The 25,882-nt window shown below is 37.3% G+C and overlaps 1 protein-coding gene across 5 annotated transcripts in view; it reads left to right on the top strand.

Annotated features, from left to right (window-relative positions):
• The window catches only part of LOC135116181 (rho guanine nucleotide exchange factor 11-like), a 112,614-nt gene that overhangs the window by 56,691 nt on the left and 30,041 nt on the right, over window positions 1-25,882 (top strand). For all 5 annotated transcript variants that reach the window (XM_064033482.1, XM_064033481.1, XM_064033478.1 and 2 more), the window contains 6 exons: window positions 4,731-4,817; window positions 14,092-14,199; window positions 14,386-14,484; window positions 15,335-15,427; window positions 22,108-22,301; window positions 22,886-23,063. In XM_064033482.1, the coding sequence (XP_063889552.1) occupies window positions 4,731-4,817; window positions 14,092-14,199; window positions 14,386-14,484; window positions 15,335-15,427; window positions 22,108-22,301; window positions 22,886-23,063 (759 nt within the window). The remainder of the gene's footprint in view (window positions 1-4,730; window positions 4,818-14,091; window positions 14,200-14,385; window positions 14,485-15,334; window positions 15,428-22,107; window positions 22,302-22,885; window positions 23,064-25,882) is intronic.

The raw sequence follows: 25,882 nt of genomic DNA, 5'->3' as shown, positions 1-25,882 counted from the left end.
CAAACCAAGCTGATCTAAAAGGTAAGTCTCTAGCCTCTTTCTCCCTTTTTGGTGGGACAGCTGATTGAACACTCATATTGTTCTTATCAAATCTCAAATTTTTATCTTTGAGATATTTCTAATCATTTTATCAGTAAGCCTTATTCTAAGCTGATTTTTAAAAAAATATCAGCAGAAAACAATCTTCTCCTGCAGCATTATTGTCCTGTTTCTATATGGGGTTGCTGTTTTTGAAGAGTCTCTTCCATCTAATGCTGTCCTCCGTCACTTCAATGTCCAAGTTCTTCTCCCAGCCCGTCTGCCACAATGCAGTCCTTCCATCTCATCCTGGGTCTTCCTCTCTTCCTCCTGCCCACTTCCATGTCCATTATTTGCCTTTCACAACTCCCTTCCTCTCTCAAAGCATGACCAAACCATCTCAACTGTGCCTCCTGCACCTTCTTACTCACACTTGTTAACTTAACTGTACCTCTTATGACTTCATTCTTAATTCTATCCTTCCTTGTCACTCCACTCATCCACCTCATCATTCACATCTCTGCCATTTCCATTTTCTTTTCATTTCTCTTTTTCATTGGCACAGTCTTGAGATGATATACCAAAGCTGGTCTCACCTTTGTTCTATAAACTTTCCCTTTTAGCTTCATTGGCAATCTTTTGTCACAGTGGACTCCTAACAATAATAATAAAATTATCAAATTATTAATCCCTCAGAAAGTTGTAGAAATGAGTAGTATACATTATCTTATCCATATATGTCACATCTCCAGTGGTACTTTTCAGTAGTCATATAAATGAGCATGGGGAATTGGAAAGAACATTATGAATGCACCAGTCAGCTGCTCCACTTAAATGTAGGGTGGAGGCAGAGGGTGTGACTTCTGGATCAGCTTTATCTACTGCAACTGTTGTCAGAATACAAATTACCATTTGAAATTACCTTGATTTTCTTACCATTTACCACTCTTGTGCATTTCATTACTTTGCTCATAATCCTAGCCATTCTCAATGCCCTCAAAATTTCTTTTCTAAACTTCCTAGCCAGCTCTCTCAGTCATTTTCCTGAGTCATACACCGATGTTATGTGTAAATAGCAACTAGTTTAGACTTGCTTTTCTACCATCAGCTTTCACAAGATTCAAACATCTAACCAGTATTCTTGAATTATCTTACTTAAGGCACCATTCACAAAGATATGACATCCAAGGGAACATTTCACATACTTGGCACAGCCTTATTCACATTATTATAGCAAATGCACATTAATCTGAGACCTTATAATTAAAACTGCCTTACAGTTCAAACTTCTAAAAGCGACTGGAAAGAATTTTTAATGTTTAAACTATTGAATTTCATCCTTTATAGACTTATTTCTGAGTATTAATTGTAGAAGGTGTTTATCAGTAATGCTTATTTTTTTAGTACTATTATTCTCCATCATATAAAACAACACCAATCAGAAGAAAACAGAGCATTTTGACCATGTGAATATGAAAAATGTATGTAAACAAATCAGTAGTTAGATATATATTGAGCATGAGCTCCTGTTCCTGGGCCACAGTATTTCAGAGGTTTAACTCACTGACCATTGGGATAAAACATCTTCCTCATAGAATTTTACTATTCGGTGGCCATTGAGATATGACACCCTCCTCACAGAATTTTACTTTAAGGTGCAGTTTTTGTTTTCATACAGGAAACAGTGTGTGGATGTCTGAGGCTGGGAATATGATGAGTAACATAATTTAGATAAGAAAAAGAGGCTTTGATTTTGACACTTATGTTTTGAAACAGATTTTTATGAAGTTTTAATTAAAAAGAACTTTCTTATTTTCTGATTTCTCTGTCTTTTTTTTTTTATCACTTGTGCTTGTGTGACTCCAATATTTGTTTGCCCAAAGCCTCCTTAAACAGGAGCAATGAAGAGGACCTTTGCCATACATACAGTGTACTTATGGTCTATGTAAAATCTTTAGGGTTTTCAGTGAGAAATGCTCAAATTCCATAAGATTTGACCCCTAAAGAACTGGTGGTGGTAGTGATTTTCGTCCCACTGGGATTGTCCCTCTAGCACTAAACATCAAAAATAGCTTGTATTTGCCCACACCTTAAACTTAGTCTGCAATGGAAGAGTGAATGAAATAGACTTTGTACTCGACATCAAATCTTCCTCTTTCTAATGATGCCATCCAGATGTCTTTATGTGCAGTGGTTATGGAGAGTCAGAGAGTTGAAGAGGAATGACTTTTAGAAGAAGCAAGTCACTTGCCTGCCTAATGAAAACAGGTGCCCTGAGCTCTCTTCACGCATGCTAAACAATTTTATCGAGTTGCTACCCTGTTGCACTCTTACTAAGATGTGTAGTAAATGGTTGAGTGCAAGTGGGTAATATGTGTGGCATCATTGAGGTCTGAGGGCAGTAGGGAGCAGGTAGGGAATGTGATTCATCAGAGACTGAGAGATTAGCCAAACTAGTTGACAGGCAGTATTACCTAAGACAACTACAAAAATTGACAAAATTAGCTAAGTTTAGCATAAAAATCACATGGCGATTGTAACTGCCTCCAGTCCTCACCTGGTAAAATGGCTATAACTGCCTCTGTTCCTTTAAGGGTTAATACATATGAAAGTTTAAAATTATGTTTATTGTGTATATATCACATATGCATTATCTATGTTCTGCGGCTGATTTGTATACCAAACTTTTGCTTATTCAAATGACTCATTTCCTTAATTTTTGGACCAAGTTACTGTGTCCACTTTTAATACATGCTGTATTACATTATTCACATGAAAGTTTTTATTTTTTTAATAGTCTACCAAGCTCATACAATCTCAGAATGGCCTGTGATCCTTTCATATCAATCTTGTCAAAGGCTTTCTCTGAATCTTTGATCACCCAAAATGCATCTTTTCACATGCATGTAAAGTTACATGATTTGTAATTTATTTGTATACTGAAGACCTGCCTTTGTACAAAATGGCAGTGTATGATGTGACATCGACCTTATCAATACTGCAAATTTAGTTTTAGTCACAAAGGTGAAGGTAATGTACTATTGTGTTGGGTATCCTTATAGTATTATGGTAGGAATGAAGGGAGGTTTCCACTTAGTTGCTATAGTAATTTTAGTAGCCATGCAAAATGCATCAGGAAGTTTCAACTGTAATTAAATGAAGTAAGTACAACCACTGAGGGAAGTACTGAGCTCATTTCTTTGGAAGACAAGTGGGAAAACCTTTGTGGAATTGCTCATCCTAAGGCCTATATGAATGGAGGCAAATGATTCATCATAGGTCTTTGCATTTTGTACATGCATTCAAGTGAGGGAAAATTGTTTATTGATGCCAGTGTGTTGTTTTGATTCTCACAGTTGTTTCTTATCCAGTTGCTTACCCAGAGCAATATTTGATGTCCTAGGATGGTTTAACAAGGAACCTTATTTAAATCCTGTAAAAAAACAGCTGGTTAGGAATTAAACAAATAAACAAATGTCTGGACTTCCTCAGTATAACAGCTAATCAAAACTAAGTGGACCATGGAAGTGAACCTTGTGATTCCCAGAGCCTAATCAGCAGCATGCTGAAACATGTGCAAATGGTCATACATGTGAAATAAAAAATGCTATAGTACAAGAAGAATGGAAAAATGCAAATGTATTTTTGTATATCAGCTTTCACTATGAGAATTTTACTGTGAAAACTTAATCTATGTTTGAAGCTCAGTACTTTCTGCTGTGGGTTTAAGTTAGTATTTGTGGCTGGTAGAAAAACGTGCTCTGTGACGGTAAGTAATTTGTCTCATATCTGTGGCCATAACATAATCTGACATACTCAGGTTAAAATTTCCCTTGCTTGCTTTTTTATAAACATTTTATTCATGGTCTTGGTTGTCCTGGTGCAGAGTCCTGCTTGATGTACAGATACTTCTCTTTAACCAATCTGTCTCTAATCTTGCTTGTTTTGTGTATGGATGTATGTTATGAGATGATTCTTTCATATTTGATGCATATGCTAGAAATTTATTCAGGTTCCATAAGTGTTTTAGATGGTATGTTATATTAGAGGATTTTAGTTGGGATCAGTTCATGGTAAAGGGCAAGCTAGTGTAGTTCATGTTGAGTGGAGTGTTGGAAGAAAGCTGTCAGGAAGATGTGGCTCCTGATCTGTTTCCAGCAATAATGTAAATTTTGTTATGTAATGTAAATTTTGTTAGTTAACTAGTGGTGATTTGATTGAGGTATGGTCTGCTTGTCTATTGCTACCTGATCTACTGTGCCATCTTTTACAAAAGATCACAAGTGTGAAAAAAAAGTGAAACAATATTTATTTAACCATAAAGTGATCTTATTAATGAAGATGAATTTTTTCTTTAGGAAATCAGTGGGTCAGAGGAAGGTAGTTGATCAAAATGTTTACAGTAGTTTTCAGTGTAATAAGATGCAGAATACAAGTTTTATAAAGTGCATGAGATATTTTGATTTTTAAAATCATATGAACTTGGCAGGTGCTAAGTGTCACCGTAACTGACATTTGGCACTTGTATCAGCATATACTTCTTAGATATTTGGCTTCTGTGTACCTCAGTTTCCATGAATATCCTTAGTGTTTGCACAAAATAATTAGTAAACCTTCATTGTCATACAGAATGAAGGGAAGGTGTAACATATTAAAGAAAGCTTTATGTGTCCTGTCATGTGATGTCACCCGTTGCTGTGTTGTGTCAACAGGTTGTGTCACCCCCATGCACAATGGTCCCGAGCCCCTCACAGCCCATCCTGAGCATGGAAGATGAGGAGTTCTCAGACACAGAGACAGTGAGTATATGGGTGGGATGGGACACTCAGCTGTATGGCTAAGGTCAGCAGTGAATGTTTACCAGCACCAATATCATTATCACATTTATTGCCTTTGACCTATTTCCATGTATTTATTATGTTCAACTAAATATGGTGTTGAGATGCAGTCCAGAACAATGAAGCCAAGGCAAGTACATTTGGTGAAATTTGCAACACAGCTATTCATACCCTCTTCATCTTTCTTGAGACAACTTAAAACTTGAGCTGTCAAACACATGACTCACATATCCTAAAATCCTCCTGTTAAGTATTATGACAGTTTAAATGTAAAATCTCTATCTCATTTTTGTGATTTATCACATCATGCAAAATGTCATATTTTGTAGTTTTACATTTTTATTTTCTCATTAGCCTTGCATATCTTTCACTTTACACTCAATTTGGCCAGAAATGAAGTATCGGTATTGGCACTGGCAGAAAAGGTGGTATTGTTACAGCCCCACTTATGAATCAACTTATACAGATTTGTGGGATATTTTAAAGGTAGGACAAGATGGTTAACTATTGGAATAAGTATATTCTTGCCTAATGTCTCTGCAATCTGGCAAAATCACTAATCCAATATTATACTGGTCCCAGTGATGCTAGTTTAGTGATGGGTAACCTGTATTGGGGTTCTTCAGGGATATTTTTAGCCTTACTACTTTTCATAGAATTAGTAGGGATCTTGGTAAATTTGTTGACAACACGGAAGTAGAAAGATTGCTGCAGTGAGCAAGCAGGAGGTGGTAGACACATGCCAAAATGATAACATTCCTCATTCTTTCTTTTGCCCTAAACTTTGGTTTAACTCAGCCTATTCTTGTGCTATACTTGATGTAGCTGCCCAAAGGCAGCTAAAGGATTTTAGACCCACACAGTGACACGAATCGTGTATTGCATTTGGTCAAACCTGAAGACATACATAATAAACATAAGACGTGTGTAGCACTACTGACCATTAAGTACTGTATCAACATAATGCATCACTAATCATAGATTATGCTAATTAGGGGAATCGACCCCTTATAACACAGATGTGGAACTCACGTGTTTGGGGTCTTAAGGAGGCCTGTCACCAAGCAACACCTGCATCTGTATTGTAGTGGTCCAATCTTTCCTGGAGTAGTCACAAAGGGATTTGTCCCTCCGGGCTTCGTCCCTGCTGGCCCTTGGTGCCTCACGCCTGCCCATCTTACCCTTAAGTCAGCGATAGTTCACCCCTAAACATGAACCTCACTGAAGACTGGGCACAATCTGCCCTCTTCTGAGGCTGCTGGGCCAGATATGCAACCCTGGGTGACCCATTCCTCTACAGAGGTCCCTCTGTATCTTATCTACCCTATGCACCATGTCATCAACTTTACCATGTAAACACAATCCTCACTACCTCTCTACAGCTAAGCTCTCCTCAGCTAGTTCCTCTTATACAATTTCACTACTGCAGTTAACTGCTTTAATGAATTCAATTTCCTTAATCTCTACTCTAATTAACTCAGTTTCCTTGGTGTTACCCATGTTACCCATATTAGTCTCTCACCACCAGCCTCACAAGACCTTGTGAGGCAACACAGCTGGTGATTATACTCCCCTCATTTACTTAACTTTCATAGCACCAGAACTTAATATACTAGTTCACTTTAACCCTCATAACACAGAACATGTTATTTAGCATACATATTTGTTCTTCCATTGTTACTTCCATAACCACCATCACCATTGTTGGCAGTAACATGTGATATAGAAGTGGTCTACAAAAGGTATTTGAGCCTTCCATCACCTGAATCTCATGCACTTTATATCTCTGGCCGGAATCATGCCAAGTCTGTCCTCCAACTGGCCATAAAACTTCATCAGTAGAAAATGTCAAATTCTTTCTAGATCTAACTCCCTGCATTACTTCTGGCACCTAGCAAAAAATATCTCTAATAACTTTGCTTTTTCATCTTTCCATCCTCTATTTCAGCCTGATGGCACCACTGCCATCTCATCTACCTCTTAAACTGTACTCTTGATCCAAACCTTTGCTAAGAACTCTACCTTGGATGATTCAGGTCTTGTCCCACCCTTTCCTCCATCCTCTGACTACATGCTACCCATTAAGATCTTTTGCAGTGATGTTCTTTATACCCTTGCTGGCCTTAACCCTCAGAAGGCTTATGGACCTGATGAATTCCCTCTTACTGTTTTTTTTTTTCTATGCAAGAAGGCCACTGGCCAAGGGCAATAAAAAAATATATAAAAAAAAGGCCCACTTATTGCCAGGTCCTGCAGTTCCTACAGAGAATTCCAAATAGGTAATCAAATAATGCAGAATAAATGTCTTGAAACCTCCCTCTTGAAAGAGTTCAAGTCATAGGAGGGAGGAAATACAGAATCAGGCAGGCAGTTTCAGAGTTTACCAGAGAAATGAATGACTGAGAATAGTGGTTAACTGCATTAGAGAGGTGGACAGAATAGAGGTGAGAGAAAGAAGAAAGTCTCGTGCAGTGAGGCCATGGGAGGAGAGGCATGCAGTTAGCAAGATCAGAAAATCAGTTAGCATGAAAATAACAGAGAAGATAGCAAGAGATGCAACATTATGGCCATGAGAAAGAGGATAAAGACAGTCAGTTAGAGGAGAGGAGTTGATATGACAAAAAGCTTTTGATTCCACCCTATCTAGAAGAGTGGTATGAGTGAAACCCACCCCATACATGTGGAGCATACTCCATACATGGATGGATAAGGCCCCTGTACATAGCAGCTGGTGGTGGTGAAAAAAAAACTGGCAGAGATGACTCAGAATGGCTAATTTCATAGAAGCTGTCTTAGCTAGAGATGAGATGTGAAATTTCCAGTTTAGATTATAAGTAAAGGACAGACCAAGGATGTTCAGTGTAATAAGAGGGGGACAGTTGAGTGTCACTGAAGAAGGGGAGATAGTTGTCTGGAAGGTTGTTTTGAGTTGATAGATGGAGGAATTGAGTTTTTGAGGCATTGAACAATACCAAGTTTGCTCTGCCCCAATCAGAAATTTTAGATCAGAAGTCAGGCACTCTGTGGCTTCTCTGTGTGAACTGTTTACTTCCTGAAGGGTTGGACATCTATGGAAATATGTGGAAAAGTGCAGGATGGTATCATCAGGGCAGGAGTAGATAGGGCAAGAAGTTTGGTTTAGAAAATCATTGATGAATAATAAGAGAGTGGGTGACAGGACAGAATCCTGAGGAACATCATCGTTCATAGATTTAGAAGAACAGTTACTGCCAACCACAGCAGGAATAGAACAGTAAGAAAGGAAATGAGATGAAGTTACCAAGTGAAGGATAGAGACTGTATGAGGGTAGTTTGGAAATCAAAGCTTTGTGCCAGACTCTATCAAAATCTTTTGACATGCCTAAGGGAACAGCAAAAGTTTCACCTCAATCTCTAAAAGAGGATGAACAAGACTCAGTAAGGAAAGCAAGTTCACCCGTAGAATAGCCTTGACGGAACCCATACTGGTGATCAGATAGAAGATTGTGAAGGTTGTTTCCGGTTCTTCCTGTTGAGGATAGATTAAAAAAAACTTTAGATAGGCAGGAAATTAAAGCAATAGGATGGTAGTTTGAGGGATTAGAATGATCACCTTTTTTTATGAACAGGCTGAATGTAGGCAAACTTCCAGCAAGAAGAAAAGGTCCAGCAAGAAGAAAAGGTAGATGTTGATAAACAGAGTTGAAAGAGTTTGACCAGGAAAGGTGCAAGTATAGAGATGTAGTTTTGGAGAACAATAGGAGGGACCCCATCAGGTCTGTAAGCTTTCTGAGGGTTTAGGCCAGTGATGGCATGGAAAGCATCATTGTGAAGGATCTTCATAGTTGCATAAACTAGTCAGGGGGTGGAAGAGAGGGAGGAACAAGCCTTGAATCATCCAAGGGAGAGTTTTTAGCAAAGGGGTGAGTGAAGAGTTCAGCTTTAGAAATAGATGAGATGGCAGTGATGCCATCAGTTGAAATACAAGAGAGAAAGATGAAGAAGCAAAGTTAGTGGAGATGTTTTTGGCCAGGTGCCAGAAGTCATGAGGGGAGTTAGATCTTGAAAGATTTTGACACAGTTAATGAAGCAGTTTTTGGCTAGTTGGAGAACAGACTTGGCATGATTCAAGGCAGAAATATAAAGCACATGAGATTCAGGTGATGGAGGGCTCAAGTACCCTATGTGGGCCAGCTCACAGGCTGTGTTAAACCAAGGTTTGGAAGGTTTAGGTTGAGAGTGAGGAATGCTAGATACTCTCACCTCTGTCATGCACTCAGCACACAGAGAAAGGTCTCTGACATGGAAGTGGTAATCATTCCAAGGAAAATCAACCTAAGACTTCCTCAGGTCCTCCAGATTAGCAGATGTAAAACACTAGAGGCACCTTTGCTTTAGGGGATCCTGAGGAGGGATTGGGTCGATAGGTCAAGATTGTGATTGTAGGAGCCTAACAGAGAAGAGAGGGTAACAGCATAAGTAGAAGCCAATGGAGAAGAGAGGGTAACAGCATAAGTAGAAGGATTAGAGGTTAGGAAAAGGTCAAGAATGTTGGGTGTATCTCCATGATGTTCAGGAATATGATTAGGGTGTTACATCAGTTGCTCTAGGTCATGGAGGATAGCAAGGATGGTTAGTGAAAGGAGAGAAAAGCTAAAACTGGTGGTAAACATTGGTTTCCAAGATTGAAGGTCTCTGCAAAAGGGAGGAGAGTCAGAATGTGCACCACTTTGGAAGTTAAGTAGTCAAAGAATTTCTTATAGTCAGAGGAGTTAGGTGAGAGGTATACAGCACATGTAAATTTAGTTTGAGAGTGACTGTAGCCGTAGCTAGATGGTGGAAAACTTGGAAGATTCAAGAGAGTGGGCACGAGCAGTTAAAGTCATTGTGCACATACATGCAACATCCAACTTTGGATTGAAAATGAGGATAGAGAAAGTAGGAGGGAACAGAAAAGGGGCTACTCTCAGTTGCCTCAGACACCTGTGTTTCAGTGCAAAATTGTCCTTCCATGCTTGAACCTTTTCTAGTTAAACTCTTTCAACTGTCTCTCAACATCTACCTTTTCTTCTCACTGGAAGTGTGCCTACATTCAGCCTTTTCCTAAAAAGAGTGACCATTCTTATCCCTTAAATTACTGTCTGTTTGCTTTGATTTTCTGCCTATCTAAAGTTTTTGAGTCTATCCTCAACAGGAGGATTCTTAAACATCTATCACTTCACAACCTTACATCTGATCGCCAGTATGGGTTCCGTTGAGGCCGCTCTACTGGTGATCTGGCTTTCTTTACTGAGTCTTGGTCATCACCTTTTTGTGATTCTGCTAAAAGTATTGTTGTCACCTTAACATATCAATAGCTTTTGATAGTCTGACACAAAACTTTTATTTCCTAACTACCCTCTTACAGGTTCTATTCTCTCTGTAACTTTATTCCAAATTTTCTCTCTGACTGTCCTCTTGGTGCTGTGGTAGATGGTCACTGTTCTACTAAATCTATTAACAAAAATGTTCCTCCGTGTTCTGCCCTGTCACCCTCTCTATTGCTATTATTCATCAATGATCTAAACTAAACTTCTTTTCCTATCCAGTCATATGCTGATTAAACCATCCTGAACTTTTCCACATCTTTTCATATAATCTAACCCTTCAGGAATTAAACAGCTCTTGCAGGGAAGCCACAGAATGTCTGACTTCAGATTTCTCAAAAAATTTCTGTTTGAGACAGAGCAAACTTACTATTATTCAGTGCCTCAAAAACTCAGTTCCTCCATCTATCAACTCAACAACTTTCCTGATAACTGTCCCCTCTTCTTCAATCATCTTCAGTGGCACTCAACTGTCCCCGTCTTCTACATCAAACATTGTTGATCTTCCTTTACTTGTAATCTAAACTGGAAACTTCACATCTCATCTATAGCTTCTATCAAGTTAGGTGTTCTGAGTCGTCTCTGCCAATTTTTCTCATACCCCATGCTAGTAATTCTGTATGGGGGCCTTATCTGTCTATGTATGGAGTATGTTTCACATGTATGGGGTTTCCACTCATATTGCTCTTTTAGACATGGTGGGATCAAGATCCCTTTGTCTTGTTAACTCCTCTCTGCTAATGGACTGTCTTCAGTCACTTTCATTATCAATGCTATCTTCTGCTATTTTCACATTTACTGCTCATCTGATCCTGCTAACTACATGCCTTGCCTCCTGTGGCTGTGCTGTGCAAGACTATATTTTCTCTCATCCTTATTCTGACCACCTCTCTAATGCAGGAGTTAACCAGTATTCTAAATCATTATCCCTGTTTCTGGTGAAATCTGGAACAGCTTGCTTGCTTTTGTATTTCCTCCTTCCTATGACTTTAACTCTTTCAAGAGGGAGGTTTCAAGACACTTAAGCTCAATTTTTTTTTTATGATTGTTTCTGACTGTTTAAGGACTTGCACCTGAGTGGGTGTTTTTTCCTTCAAATTTTGTTGCCCTTGGCTGGTGCCCCTCCTAAAAAAAAAAAAAAAAAAAAAAAAATATATATATATATATATATATATATATATATATATATATATATATATATATATATATATATATATATATATATATATATATATATATATATATATATATATATATATATATATATATATATATATTAATGGGGAATGCAGTTCAACATCAATAATTGTTTTACTCTCCATGTAAGTGTAAAAAACATGTTAAATAACTTCACCTTAAAGGGCATAAGCATAACTTGATCAATTTCAGAAACAAATTTAGAAGTGATAGTATTCCCTGATCTGTAGGATACAAAAAAGTAGATTTATTGGTTTTATTAATAATAGAAGTAAAAATGTGGTTTTAAGATATACTGTACTTAGCTAAGGTAAGCTTCAGTCAAATAGTTATGGTGTTCACATCTGGACTTCTTACAGAATGGACATAGTTAGGTTAGAGTCTGTGCAAAGTAGGATGATTATAGGTGGTTCTATCTCAGAAAAGAAATTGGCATTCAGCAACTCTCTCAAACAATGTCTCAATCCTTGCATTCCTTTTAGGAAGCCAGTAACTGATATACAACAATGCTTAAGACAACTTATTGAAACAACATTATAAACACAATATAGTGGAACCTCGTTTACTGAATGTCTCCCTTTCTGAACAAGTCAGTTTTTGAGTAGAAAATTTTGTTCATAATTGCTTCGGTTGCTGTACCATAATTTGTTTTTTGAACAAAGTTACTTGATTTTAAATACTACAAGATGTACCAAAAGCTGCCATTTATTACTAATTTATAGTTTCTATGAATATTTCCTTCATTTATATATATTTGGAGGAGAGACACAGAGGGTAAGACAGTTGTTCAAACTTTGAGATAAGTTAAATGTGATCTGAAGAAGTTGAAGAAACTTAATATAAACAAACAAGGTTTGGTGCTTGGGAGTAATCCCGAGCATCCTGTGGCTCTCTCTATGACCCACAGTGCCATCACTACTGCACAGCTGCTTTTTCCCAGCAGCAAGATGGTCACTCTGTAAGGCTTTCTCACTTGATTGGTGACAAAGAGAATGCCTGCATGGTCTAAACAATATCTTCTGATGAGTTCTGTGTCACTAAGTTCATTCAATATATCCTTTCTTGATAAAAAATTTCTAAGCTGGAGATGTCGTGGAGCGGCCATCTTAGCAGTGGGAACGTTGGTCATTATCTGCTAAGACATGGTAGGCTGGTGTCTGAGAATGGATTGATCTATTTTACATTGGTTCCTATGGGCAAAATGGTTTTGATTTTTTAACATTTTGGATTTCAAATGACATTCAGGAACAAATTAAGTTCGAAAACTGAGGTTCCACTGTATTTATTTTTTGTAGATACATAGATAATGTAACAAGTATTATCTGTTTGCTGGTAACATAACTATACAGGGGTGGTGGACAGTCTTATCAATACAGTAATTATAAGGCTCTGTTAAAGATTATGTCTACACACCCTCCCTTAATGCATTACATTTTAATATGTTAATGTGAGACTTCTGGGTAATTATATTACATACTGGTGTAACAGACTACTTTCCACACAGAAGACAGCTGTTTTATGGCTGAGGCTGTCCACCAGCCCTGCATGGTTATAGTATCACCAAACAGATGATATTTGTTACATGTATTTTTATATTTAGAAGAAAAAATACTGTGTATTCGAATGTTGTTTCAATAAGTTCTGTCATCTCAAGCATTGATGTATATCAGTTACCTACTTGTTAAAAGGAATGTATGAACTGAGACACTGTTTGAGAGAGTTGCCAAATACCATTTTCCTTTTAGAGATGGAACCACCAATAGGATAATCCAAGGACTTAAAACACCTGAAGTTGCATTCATTGCAGAAGTATTTGAATGGGTTAAAGGACTCAAGAAATAGATATGAATCAGGTTCTTTTAATCTGGGAACATGTTAGAATTATTTAAATGGATATAAGATAAATGAATTTGTATTTATAAAAGGAGATAGGCAAAATGGGATTATCAATAGGTTTGTTGATTAGTGGAATAAACTTAATAAGAACTTAATAGATGGATAGACATGTGTATATGTAGACAGCAGGCCTTTTGTAGTCTCCTTATTTTCTTATGTTCATGTTCTAATGTCTTATGTTCAGTTCCACAGTCCACCAATAATATGTTTATAGTCAAACAAACCATCCTTCATGTTAAATTTTGCATATACTATTAAAAAGCATATGAATGTGTTGGTGCTTGGAAGAGAAGCTGGGGTTATACTTTGGAAATCAACAAAACTATTTTTCTATACTATTGAAATGTCCTTTAAGAAAGATGCTGAGAAATGATCAACTTTCTGGCTTTGAATGGACAACTAAAGATATTATTTAATGTAGTATAAAATTTCTTATTGGTATTTCAGTTTTTGGTATTTTTAGTTATGTAGGATGACCAGTATGTTCTTTTCTGTAACAAACTGTTATGGGAATTTGCCTATTTAAGTTGCCTGAGAATGTTGGAATAAATTTGCATCATGATTAGATTTGACTCTTTTTAGAAAAGCAACCCATTATAACATAAAAGCTGCTGAAAATATTATTTGCTAGATTGTCATTGACATCTGGTGAACTCAAGTCCTTGAGGACATTGGTTCTGTCTGATCCAGATGATAATGCTTGCCTACACAATCCTTCCTAAGTGGTCATTGGCTTGATGAATATCCAAATACCTCCACTTTGAAATACTACAGCTTCCTTTGTTTCTCCCTGGCAGCTTGAGGACCACGGCCCATTCCAGTCCCTTAGCAAGTTATGGAACCATAATGCCTATCTTGCAGTCTTCATGAACTATGTTATATCCAACTGTGACTCCTCTAGCCTGGTAGGTAGCCTGTGTGTGTATTCAGAGGTATGGGTGTGAAGTGGATTGTGGTTATTAGAACCTGATTCTCTTGTTTGTATTGATACAAATTCTGATGAAAAATTGTGTACATCATCCATTGTAATGAATTTTTGTGATATGTGTTTGTAGAACATGTTTCTCACTCATTGCAATGGCTCTCCTCAGTTCTTCTATGTCATAACACACCTGTACAAAGAGGGAGTTGGTAAGGACATGAAACGATGGGCCTATGAAATCACCTCCAGTTTCCTTCTTCCTGGTGCTGTAAGTATATTCCTACCTTGATGTTTCAGTGTGTAACTGAACTGGTTTTACTTTTTATATATATATTTTTGCCATTAAAGATGGATTTATATATAATTGTGGGGCTACCATTTGTATTTATAAAGCTTTCTCAGTACACATAGAACAAGGCTGTTTTCTTTCATAGTGTCAAGCAATATTAAAAGTCTTAGATTCATGGATAATTATTTGCCTGATCAAATTTTTCTGATTTCATTTCCAAAACATAACAATTTATGTTGAGTATGAAATTCTATAGGCATAGCAAATGGCTCTTCATTTTATTTTCCATAACATTTTAGGATGTGCTGGAATTTTTTATTCAGAAACTAAATGTGAATTAAAATTTATTAAAACTTGGAGTGAAAAATTTTTTGGATAAGAGGGAGGAAGAGACTAAGGAGCTTACAAACTGTTTGGAACCACGTAGGTTACTCTTAGCACAAAAAACATACACAAGTATTTATTTTCATTTGAAGAGTCATGTTGGTTGATAAGAAAAGAAAAAATTGCCTTGTTATTTATCAGCCAATTAGTTATCCATAAAAAAAAAAAATCCCTTCAGATATTCTGTCCAGAGTACTTGAAGATAAGTGTTAGTGAGAGTGCAAGGATGAATTTTATAGACAGGAGTAGGAAGAAATTTTTATTGCAGTTACTCAGGTTGGAGAGATCCCAGAAACAGTCATTGAAATAGATTACAAAAATATAGATGGGTTTATAAATGTGGAGAGCAGGCTAGGCATTGGCTTCATAGTATTTATTTTATTTATTTATTTATAGTATATATGCATTTGTGCCTAATATGCTCCCTCTCAATCTTCTTCAACAGCCCCTTCGCCTTTGTAATGTAGAAGAGAACATTCTCCATGAAATAGACGAAACTTTACAAAATGAACTTGACAAGGAAGAAATACTTCGAAAGGTGAGATCTAACAGCTGTCTACAGAAAGAAGGTAGAATTATTTCTTGTGTGGACTGTCAAGTCCCTGATGTGGAGAATGGAGAAATCCAGGAAGGTTTCTGCATCTTAATCATATGAAAGGATGGTTGGTGAGGCCTGTGCATACCTAAGGGCAGAGATAGTGTTTAGGAATGTGTGAGTTTGTAAGAGTAAGAGAGAAAGAGAATTGTATGTGTGTGTAAGTGTGTGTGCTTGAGTGATATAGTGGATATCAGATATAATAAACAAACTCTTTATGCCTAACATACAAGTCTCACTTTTCATGAATATTAGATTGGTTTAGAGGTGGAAGTTTGCTGTATGTAGCAGAAAGGCACAAAAGTTTATGAACAGAGTTAAAAGTATCAAATGTGTACTACAGTAAAATCCCTCTCATCCGGCATTCGAGTATCCGGCAGCTTCAAGTATCCAGCACATTTTTCCTCGAGCCTTAAAATCAATAAAAAATCAATGTGTACTCATAGAATTGATTAAAATTCCCACGCGAGGCATACTTTGTCCCCTCGCCACCAGAGCGCACTGCTTCGCGCCACCCGTGGCCCACTGCACTGTGTTTACTCAGTGACTCAGTCCTGCGTGTGCACTGTTTATTGCCTGACGCCTTCATCATGCCTAAAGTTGTAGAAAAGAGGAAGCGTGTTGTGCTTACACTTAAGCAGCTGATCAGATCAGCTGCTGATTAAGATCAGCTGATCTTTGCAATCTTTGTAAGATGCATGAGTGTAGGGTGGTGATTGTGGACATAATTTCACTTCTATTCAAGTATCCGGCATGTCGGCAGTCCCGTTGATGCCGGATAAGAGGGATTTTACTGTACTAGACATATCTCCTGCTGAGCTGATTGGGCTTAATATCACTGCAATACATCAAGAATTAGTTGCTTGAGGCTTACCACCAGTTTAATTGTAGAGGAGAGTAGTGATGGTGATGCTGCTGTGGATGCACTTGTATTCACAAATGATAGTTTCTTCATTCATTTAATTTAATTGAAAGCACCTAATGGTTACCACAGGCACACAGAGGCAGCACTAGGCAATAACTCTTCATTTGTAGGCTTGCATCAGTACACTCACACACTCACAGGCCAGTGCTGTGGAATCTCTCAAGTATGTAATAGTAGTAATTTTTAATGATGGTGAAGTGATAACATTTTGGTATCAAAGGATATTGATGATATGGTCTTGTTTTATATCCCAAGTTGTTGTATTCAGAGCCTGAGCTCTGGGGTCCTATTTCCATATTTGCATTTATCCAATCTTTCTTCTCTGTTCAAGGTTAACAATTCATAGGGTAGGAGTGAGGGTGGTGGGAAAAAACTTGTCATCACACAATGGATGGGATGGGGATTGGATGGAGGAAGTGGTGCTTTGATACCAAAATGTTTCTTTCACACACCCTGCTAGATAAAGGGTGAAAACTGAAGAAATTTCCTCTTTAGTTTACCCCTATCTTATTATCTGTATTTATTATCTGTATTATCTGTATATTATTATCTGTATGTGATAATAATTGCCTTATAAAACAACCTGAGTTAGCTGGGAGACCTTGCTGTTATGGCTCTCACATACTGTGAATTTTTCAGAGATAAAGAACAAACTTTTCTCACTCAAATTTGTTTATGTTCAGGGTTTACTGTAATTACCTAGTTTTAGTATACTGACCTAGGATTGTATGGTCCTATCTCTATTTCTGCATTTATCCAGTCTCTTAAATTGATGCTTAATTTTTACTTTTATTATTTGAGGCATTGTGCAGAATAGTTAAACAACAGAGTTGCCAGTTTAAAATTAAGTGCTTGTACCTCTGTTTTTTACCCTTTTCCCATTATCTGAGCAAGTAGCTTGTCTGGAAATGCAACTATAAATATGAGCAAAAGTCTCCAGAAATGTAGGGTGCTTTGACTACCACTTTGCCTGGCTGGGTGTGTGAGAGGTCAGACATCCACCTCTGCTGCTGACAAGATGCTGAAGTTGTCAGATCTGTGTTTGGCTTGTGGATAAATGGATAGGTTGTTAGAATACATATAATTGATACATGTGATTGTTTAAGAATGCATTATATTTTTTTATCTTAAGTCTATGACTGTATTGTGAAAGTTGGATGAAGTGCATTTTACCTGATAAGATATATGTATTTGAGAGCCTCAGCACCAAATGCCACACAGATAATCACATGTCACCTTCCACCCTTGGTAAGACTTGTGCATTTACTCTGTTACATTGTCACTTACCTTGCCTTCACACATACACACACACACACACACACACACACACACACACACACACACACACACACACACACACACACACACACACACACACACACACACACACACACACACACACACACACAGGTTTACAGGATTGGAAAGTACGACGAAAATAGAACCTAAAGAACAATAATCCAGATGTGGTATGTTTAACAGAATCCAAACTAAAAGGAAATAAAGTTGGGATTTGCAAAGGAAAGATATACCATATGAAAGAGAGACAGAAAAGGAAAGGGAGGAGGAGTGATGATATTGGTAAAAGAGGATATTGTTGTTGGGGAAGTAGAATATGGTGATGGAATGGCAGAAACTTTGAGTGTTGTGATGAAGATCAAAGGAAGTGAAAAAAGGAAATCATTGTGACATACCACCAAAAACTAATGCTTGGTAGACTAATAAATTTAAAAGTATGCAACTAGAAACAAAAAAAATAGTAGAGGAAATGATAAGGAAAAGTAAAAGAGTGTTCCTAGTAGGCAACTTCAACACTAAAGGATTAAACTGGGAGGAGATGGAAGTGATGAAAGAAAATGTTGGGTCATTGAGCGAAGAACTTACGCAAACCATGATAATGAATACAGTGAGAGTGGGTGAATGAGCTTACAAGATGTTGAGAAGAAGAACCATCACAGTTGAACTTAGTGTTTATGAAAACCCCCAGAAAGTAGACCAAGTATACTTTGAGTCCAATGGGAAGAAGTGATTATGTGACAATAGATATAGTACCACAGGAAGAAACAGTGTTGTATAGGAAAGAGCAATACATAAATGGGGACAGAACTATGTAAAGGCAAACTTTGCAGAGCTTAATAAATTTTATGGAAAAATTAACTGGAAAGAGCTATTTGAAGGTAAAGTTGTGCAAAAAAAATATGAGATATTTTTGAGCAAGTATAGAGAGGGGATCCAACAGTTTGTGCCTAAGTTATAAAGTGAAAATTGGGAAACATGAATGGTATAACGAATGGTATAATGCCAGGTGTGTAGAAGCAAAAATAAAAAAAGGAAGAAAAATGGAAGAAAATGATGAGAAAACTGAACAGAAATACTAGGGAAGAATACAGAAAGGCAAGGAATGAATATAGTATAAGAAGAGAAGAAGAAAGAAATTTTGAAAGTGACAGTAAAAAAATGCAAGGAAAAATGCAAATTCTTCTACAGGTACGTAAACAAGAAAAAGAAACATAAGGATGACATAAACAAATTAAGAAGAGAAGAAAAAATGTATTAAACTACTGAGGAGATGAGTGAACTAATGAATGAGAGTTTTCAATCTGTTTACAAAGGAAACTGAATTTGTGGCACTGAAAGTGGTTTCACAGAATGAGGGAATACAGGAGATACAAGTAAAGAGACAAGAAATCAAGAAACTGCTGGAAGAGCTGGATGTTAGAAAAGTTATGGGACCAGATCTAGTAAATGAATGGATATTAAAAGAATGCAGAGAACAAATGGAAGAACCCATATTGGATATAATTAACAGCTTGGTGAGAGAAGGAAAAGTACCAAGGGAATGGAAAAAAGCTAACAGTGCCAATATACAAAGGGAAAAATAAAATGGAACCATTAAATTATAGACTGGTGTCACAGGCAATTATTGTAAGCAAGATTTGTGAAATAATATTTAGAGACGGATGGGCATAATTATCTAGAAGATTAAAAGATAATTACAGAAAAGCAGTTTGGATTCAGGAAATGGAGATCCTGTTGTACAAATCTGCTGAGCTTCTATACGAGAGTAATAGATGGAGTGCAAGAGAGGGATGGATGGGTTGATGCAGTATACCTGGATCTCAAAAAAGCATTTGATAAAGTTCCCCACAAAAGTCTTATGTGAAAGCTAGAGAATGGAGGAGGACTGGAGGGACCATCATTGAGATGGATGGATGATTATTTACAAGGGAGGGAAATGAGAACAGTGATCAGAGATACTTATTCAAGTTGGCACAAAGTGACAAATGGGATACCACAGTGATCTGTGTTGTCTGTTGTCATCTATTATGTTTCAAATATATGTAAAATGATATGACAGAGGATCTAAATAATTATATAAACCTGTTTGGTGATGCAAAAATAATGAAAATAATAAAGGATGAAAATGACTGCAAAGCATTACAAAAGGATATTGACAAGGTACATGCATGGAGCCAAAGATGGAAACTAGAATTTAATGTCAGAAAATATTGTGTGTTGGAAATAGGAAAAAGTAAAAAGAAACCTTCATGGAAGTACAAAATGGGATAAAAAATAATAATGAAAAGTAATGAAGAATAGATGTGGAAGTAATGATCCAAGACACAGTATCACCTGAAAGACATATAAATGGGATAGTTGGCTCAACGTACAGCTTGTTAACAAACATTAAGATGCCATTTAACTATTTAGATAAAGAAATGATGATGAAAATTATAACAGGCATGATATGTCCTAAATTGGAGTATGCAGCAGTAGTTTGGGCTCCACCTAAAAAAAAGTATACGGAAACTGGAAAGAATGTAGAGGATTAGGGATAGTGACAAAGATGGTACCAGAATTGAAGCTATGAAGAAAGACTTGAAGAGGGGTTTACCAACACTACGAGAAAGAAGAGAAAGAAGAGACCTGATAATAATATACAAATTATTAAACAGTATATTAAGAATAGATATAAATGACTTGGTACCACAGATTTAGGAGGAAGAGAGACAGACAAGGGGGCATGAGAAGAAAATAAAGAAGAGTGGATGTCCAAGTGACATTAAGGAATGCAACTTCCTATATTGAACTATTGAAATCTAGAATGATTTGAAGGAAGAGGTGGTTGCAGCAAACAGTGTGCACATGTTTAAAGAGAAACTTGATAATTATGGTTCTGAAGACTGGACAAAATGAGCTCTGGTTCATGCCTTGTACAATACAATGAGGTAAATACAACTAGGTAAACACACACACACACACACACATGATACCTCAGCTTCACTTTCACAGTGGTCTGCACCATAACACTACACTCACACTTCACTTTTATATATATATATATATATATATATATATATATATATATATATATATATATATATATATATATATATATATATATATATATATATATAATTTACTACATTACTAACACACATGCTTCTATTCAAGAGTGACTGATATAACACAGGAGAGGGATGGATGGGTAGACTGTGTGTATTTAAATTAAAAAAAGCTTTTGACAAAGGTCTCCACAACAGGCTACTATGGAAGCTAGAAAATATAGGAGATTAAGTAGAAAATTAAAAAAAGAAATGGATGGAAATGGAAGAGAAATGAGAGAAATGGAGAAAAGTAGATAGTGGAGTACCACAAGTATCAGTGCTGGCACCAATACTTTCCCTGATCTGCATAAACTATATGCTTGATGGAGTAAAGAGTTACATGAGCTTGTCGCAGACAATGCAAAGTTACAAAGACTTACAAGAAACAACAAAGACTGTGAAATTCTACAAGTGGACTTAAATAAAATTTAGGACTGAAGTAAGAAATGGGAGATGCAATTTAATGTGAAAAAATGTCATGGAAATGGGAAAAATGTGAAAAGAGACCAAGATGGACATATAAAATGTGGAATGAAGAAATAATAAAAATACAAGAAGAGAAAGATCTGAGAGTGATAATACAGGATGGTCAACAGTCAGAGAAGCATGTACAAAAGATATTCAGAGATATATTAAAATGGTGATAAATATTGGAACAGCATTCCACTCCATGAATAAAGATGTGATGAGAAAGATAACTACCACCATGATTAGATCAAATCTGGAATATGCTGAATCAGTGTGGTCTCTCCACAAGAAGAAACATGTAAAAAAACTAGAAAGGATACAAAGGATGGCAATGAAGATGGTTCCAAAACTGGAAGAATTAATATATTAAGACAGGTTAAAGGAAATGGATCTGCCAATATTGGAAGAAAGAAGAGGAAGGGGAGGTTTAATGCTGATTTATAAATTGTGGAATAGAGTGGAAGAAATAGATAACGAGAAACTGCTGCTAAGAGAAATAAGAAATATCAGATGCACATGAGGACACAGCAAAAAACTAAGAAAAGGAAGATACTTGAGTAACATAGACAAATATAGTTTTCCACAGAGAAATATAGAAGTGTGGAACAAGCTAAGTGAGAATGTAGTATTGGCAATGAGTGTGCACAACTTAAGGAAAAACTGGACATGCGTAGATATGGAGATGGGGCCACACGAATGTAGCTCAGGCCCCGTAAATTACAACTAGGTTAACACAAGTAGATAAATACATCATGTACACACTGACATACCATCCACATCCCTATCATTCAATTCATACCTGCAACTGAAACCACACTCCTTGACTCTATGGTTACCTGCAGGTGTTCTGGAAGGCCCGCATGAGGTGCCGAGAAGATCTCAACGAACAGTTGGCGGACTTTCGCAACAAGCGCAGTGCTGGGTTGGGCTCTATATTTGGGCCAGCTGACCACCTTCTTGAAGAAAGCAAATATAACAAAGCCAAAGAATTACAGATTGTGGAGCATCTTCTTGTGCCTTGTCTGGAGAGTGTGTCGTGAGTATTATCATGCATTTTCATGTTGTATGTGTGTCCTTAAGTTTGCCTTGAATGTATCTTATGTACTAGCATTTGTTTTTTTTTTATACTTGATGGAAAAGTAGTCTCGGCTAAATATTTAATTCTTCCATTATTTGGAAAGCTTGCTTTTTATTTAGAGATTATCATACAGGTCAGTATATATCAAGTGTAAGCATGTAAACATGAGGAAGTTAAGAATCCCTACACTAGACTTCCCAATCATCCACAGAGCTCTGAGTGCTCCCCATGATCAGATTTACAGTTGAGCTAAGCTTGGTACTAGTTGACACGCATTCATAGAAACTATGAGCCTAGGGTGAATAGGTCCCCAGTCCAGCATTAACAGTGGATAGAATATAAAAGAAAGAAAGAATTCAAAAGAGGGGAAGTGATCTGGTAGAAGACACCAAGTTTTATTCCTGGAAGAGATCAATTAACATAATTTGTATTAAAAATATATATAATTTGGTTGTACATAAAGACTGATTATAAAGAGGAATAATTTTTTCTAAGAATGTCATATTTCCAAGTTGACATTATTTCTTTTCCTTGGTCAACAGTGATGATTTAAAGAATGCTACTGACCAAATGCTGGTCACTGTCTCTAGTTTGGCCACCATTCTGCTGAAGTATTACATGGTGCGCAGTCAGCTGGCCCAGCAACTCATAGACCGGTGCCCTCTCTATGTGAGCAAGGAGCGACCACTCAGAACCAAGATCTTTAGAGGCAACAAGAAGGTGAGTAGCAGGAACACAGCCATTGAGAGACCTGTGGGTTATCTTCAGGCTCAGCAAGTTAAAGGGCCATAAGGAAAATGTAGGCTTGAATGATTGAAAATGACTGCTACTGAATAGGTGTGAGTGAATGATTTGAAATAACCCAGTGGGCCTCATTTCTTTCTTTATGTTCTTATACATTTATGTGTTCTTAGGAACAGATTTATTAAGGAGTGTAGCAAGAAATAAAAGAAAATGTGTATTGAAAATCTGTCAAGCTATCAAATAATGATAAACAGTAGGGTATGCAACAGTGAACATGATTTGTTTCAGTTTAGCATTCGTTATGGCAGATGTGCGTTATGACGGCTGAAGAACCTGTGGAAAAAATGACAGTAAAATCCCTCTCATCCGACATTTGAGTATCTGGTAGCTTCAGGTATCCGGCACATTTTTCCCCGAGCCTTAAAATCAATAAAAAATCAATGTGTACTCATAAAATTGATTAAAATTCCTGCGCGAGGCATACTTTCTCCCCTCGCCACCAGAGCGCACTGCTTCGTGCCACCCGCGGCCCACTGCACTATGTTTACTCAGTGACTCAGTCCCGCATGTGCACTGTTTATTGCCTGATGCCTTCATCATGCCTAAAGTTGTAGAAAAGAGGAAGCGTGTTGTGCTTACACTTAAGCAGCTGATCAGATCAGCTGCTGATTAAGATCAGCTGATCTTTGTTATGGTAAGGTGCGTGAGTGTAGGGTGGTGATTGTGGACATAATTTCACTTCTATTCAAGTATCCGGTAATATTCAAGTATCCGGCATGTCGGTGGTCCCGTTGATGCCGGATAAGAGGGATTTTACTGTAATTGGTTCCAAGGACCAGAAAATTACATAAAAAATTCTGTAATATTTGAAAAAAATGCATCAAAATGAGCACATTTGCATTACTACACTTCTACACTTGAGATAACACAAATATAGTGGTCCCCGGCTCATTGCTGTGATAAGTGAAAATTAGCAATATTTTTCCATCCCCCCCTAAAGAGACCCAGAAATTACATTTCAACACTTTGCAACCTCCTTAAAAGGTCTGTATTGGCAAGTAACACTAATGTACTGTGTTATTCTGTACAACTGCACAGTATACAGTACAAACTATGCACTGTAGTAAAAGAAAATACTGTTTAGTTTACAGTGCACCTTTGAAAAGACTGTCTAGGGAACCTCAACAACAACACATTGGAAAATACAGTAAACACACAAAAAAAAGAATACCTGTCACTTCTTATCTCTTCTGTATGATACAGCAAGATACACTTAGAAATGTGTAGACAGCCTGAAAAGATCAAGGATGACAATCATAATGATGGGCTGAGAGCAGGGCTGAGAGCAGGGCTTTGTTTGAGAAGATGTCTCAGAGCATCTGGGACACCTGGATTCCCTTATTACATGCTTTTTGGGAGCCTCTCGGGTAACATGCTGCTATGGTAACGGCGACTTCACAAAATGGTTCACTGGTTTTCCTGCTGATTTAAATCCTGCAGCTTTAGCTGTTGTGACATTGTTCCGTTGTATAGTAACCAAGAGCTCAAAGCACACTTCAGGATGGAAAAGCAAGCTCTTAGTTATGACTCTGTGATAAATTCTTGTTCTTTAACTTCTCTTTACTCATAACCAGCCTTCCCACAGATCAAGCATATGATTAGAAATGAAGCATTTTTGAATAAAAAGGGTATAAAGTGTTGAAACAATGGTAAAATAACCACCATATATATATATATATATATATATATATATATATATATATATATATATATATATATATATATATATATATATATAGCCAATCATATAGGGTGTATTGCCAACACGGTTAAGGGCCAAGTGAGAATGGGACCTGTCGTCCCCCTGAACCCTAGATTTTTTTTTTTTTTTTTTTTTTTTTTATGTAGGAAGGATACTGGCCAAGGGCAACAAAAATCTAATAAAAAAAAATGCCCACTGAAATGCCAGTCCCTAAAAGGGTCAAAGCAGTGGTCAAAAATTGGTGGATAAGTGTCTTGAAACCTCCCTCTTGAAGGAATTCAAGTCATAGGAAGGTGGAAATACAGAAGCAGGCAAGGAGTTCCAGAGTTTACCAGAGAAAGGGATGAATGATTGAGAATACTGGTTAACTCTTGCGTTAGAGAGGTGGACAGAATAGGAGTGAGAGAAAGAAGAAAGTCTTGTGCAGCGAGGCCGCGGAAGGAGGGGAGGCATGCAGTTAGCAAGATCAGAAGAGCAGTTAGCATGAAAATAGCGGTAGAAGACAGCAAGAGATGCAACATTGCGGCGGTGAGAGAGAGGCTGAAGACAGTCAGTTAGAGGAGAGGAGTTGATGAGACGAAAAGCTTTTGATTCCACCCTGTCTAGAACAGCAGTATGAGTGGAACCCCCCCAGACATGTGAAGCATACTCCATACATGGACGGATAAGGCCCTTGTACAGAGTTAGCAGCTGGGGGGGTGAGAAAAACTGGCGGAGACGTCTCAGAACACCTAACTTCATAGAAGCTGTTTTAGCTAGAGATGAGATGTGAAGTTTCCAGTTCAGATTATAAGTAAAGGACAGACCGAGGATGTTCAGTGTAGAAGAGGGGGACAGTTGAGTGTCATTGAAGAAGAGGGGATAGTTGTCTGGAAGATTGTGTCGAGTTGATAGATGGAGGAATTGAGTTTTTGAGGCATTGAACAATACCAAGTTTGCTCTGCCCCAATCAGAAATTTTAGAAAGATCAGAAGTCAGGCGTTCTGTGGCTTCCCTGCGTGATATGTTTACCTCCTGAAGGGTTGGACGTCTA

This window comes from Scylla paramamosain, chromosome 30 (assembly GCF_035594125.1).
Source record: "Scylla paramamosain isolate STU-SP2022 chromosome 30, ASM3559412v1, whole genome shotgun sequence".
In the NCBI taxonomy this organism is placed as follows: Eukaryota; Metazoa; Arthropoda; class Malacostraca; order Decapoda; family Portunidae; genus Scylla; species Scylla paramamosain.
Note: the sequence above shows the minus strand (reverse complement) of the source record. Positions and strands in the feature narration are given on the sequence as shown.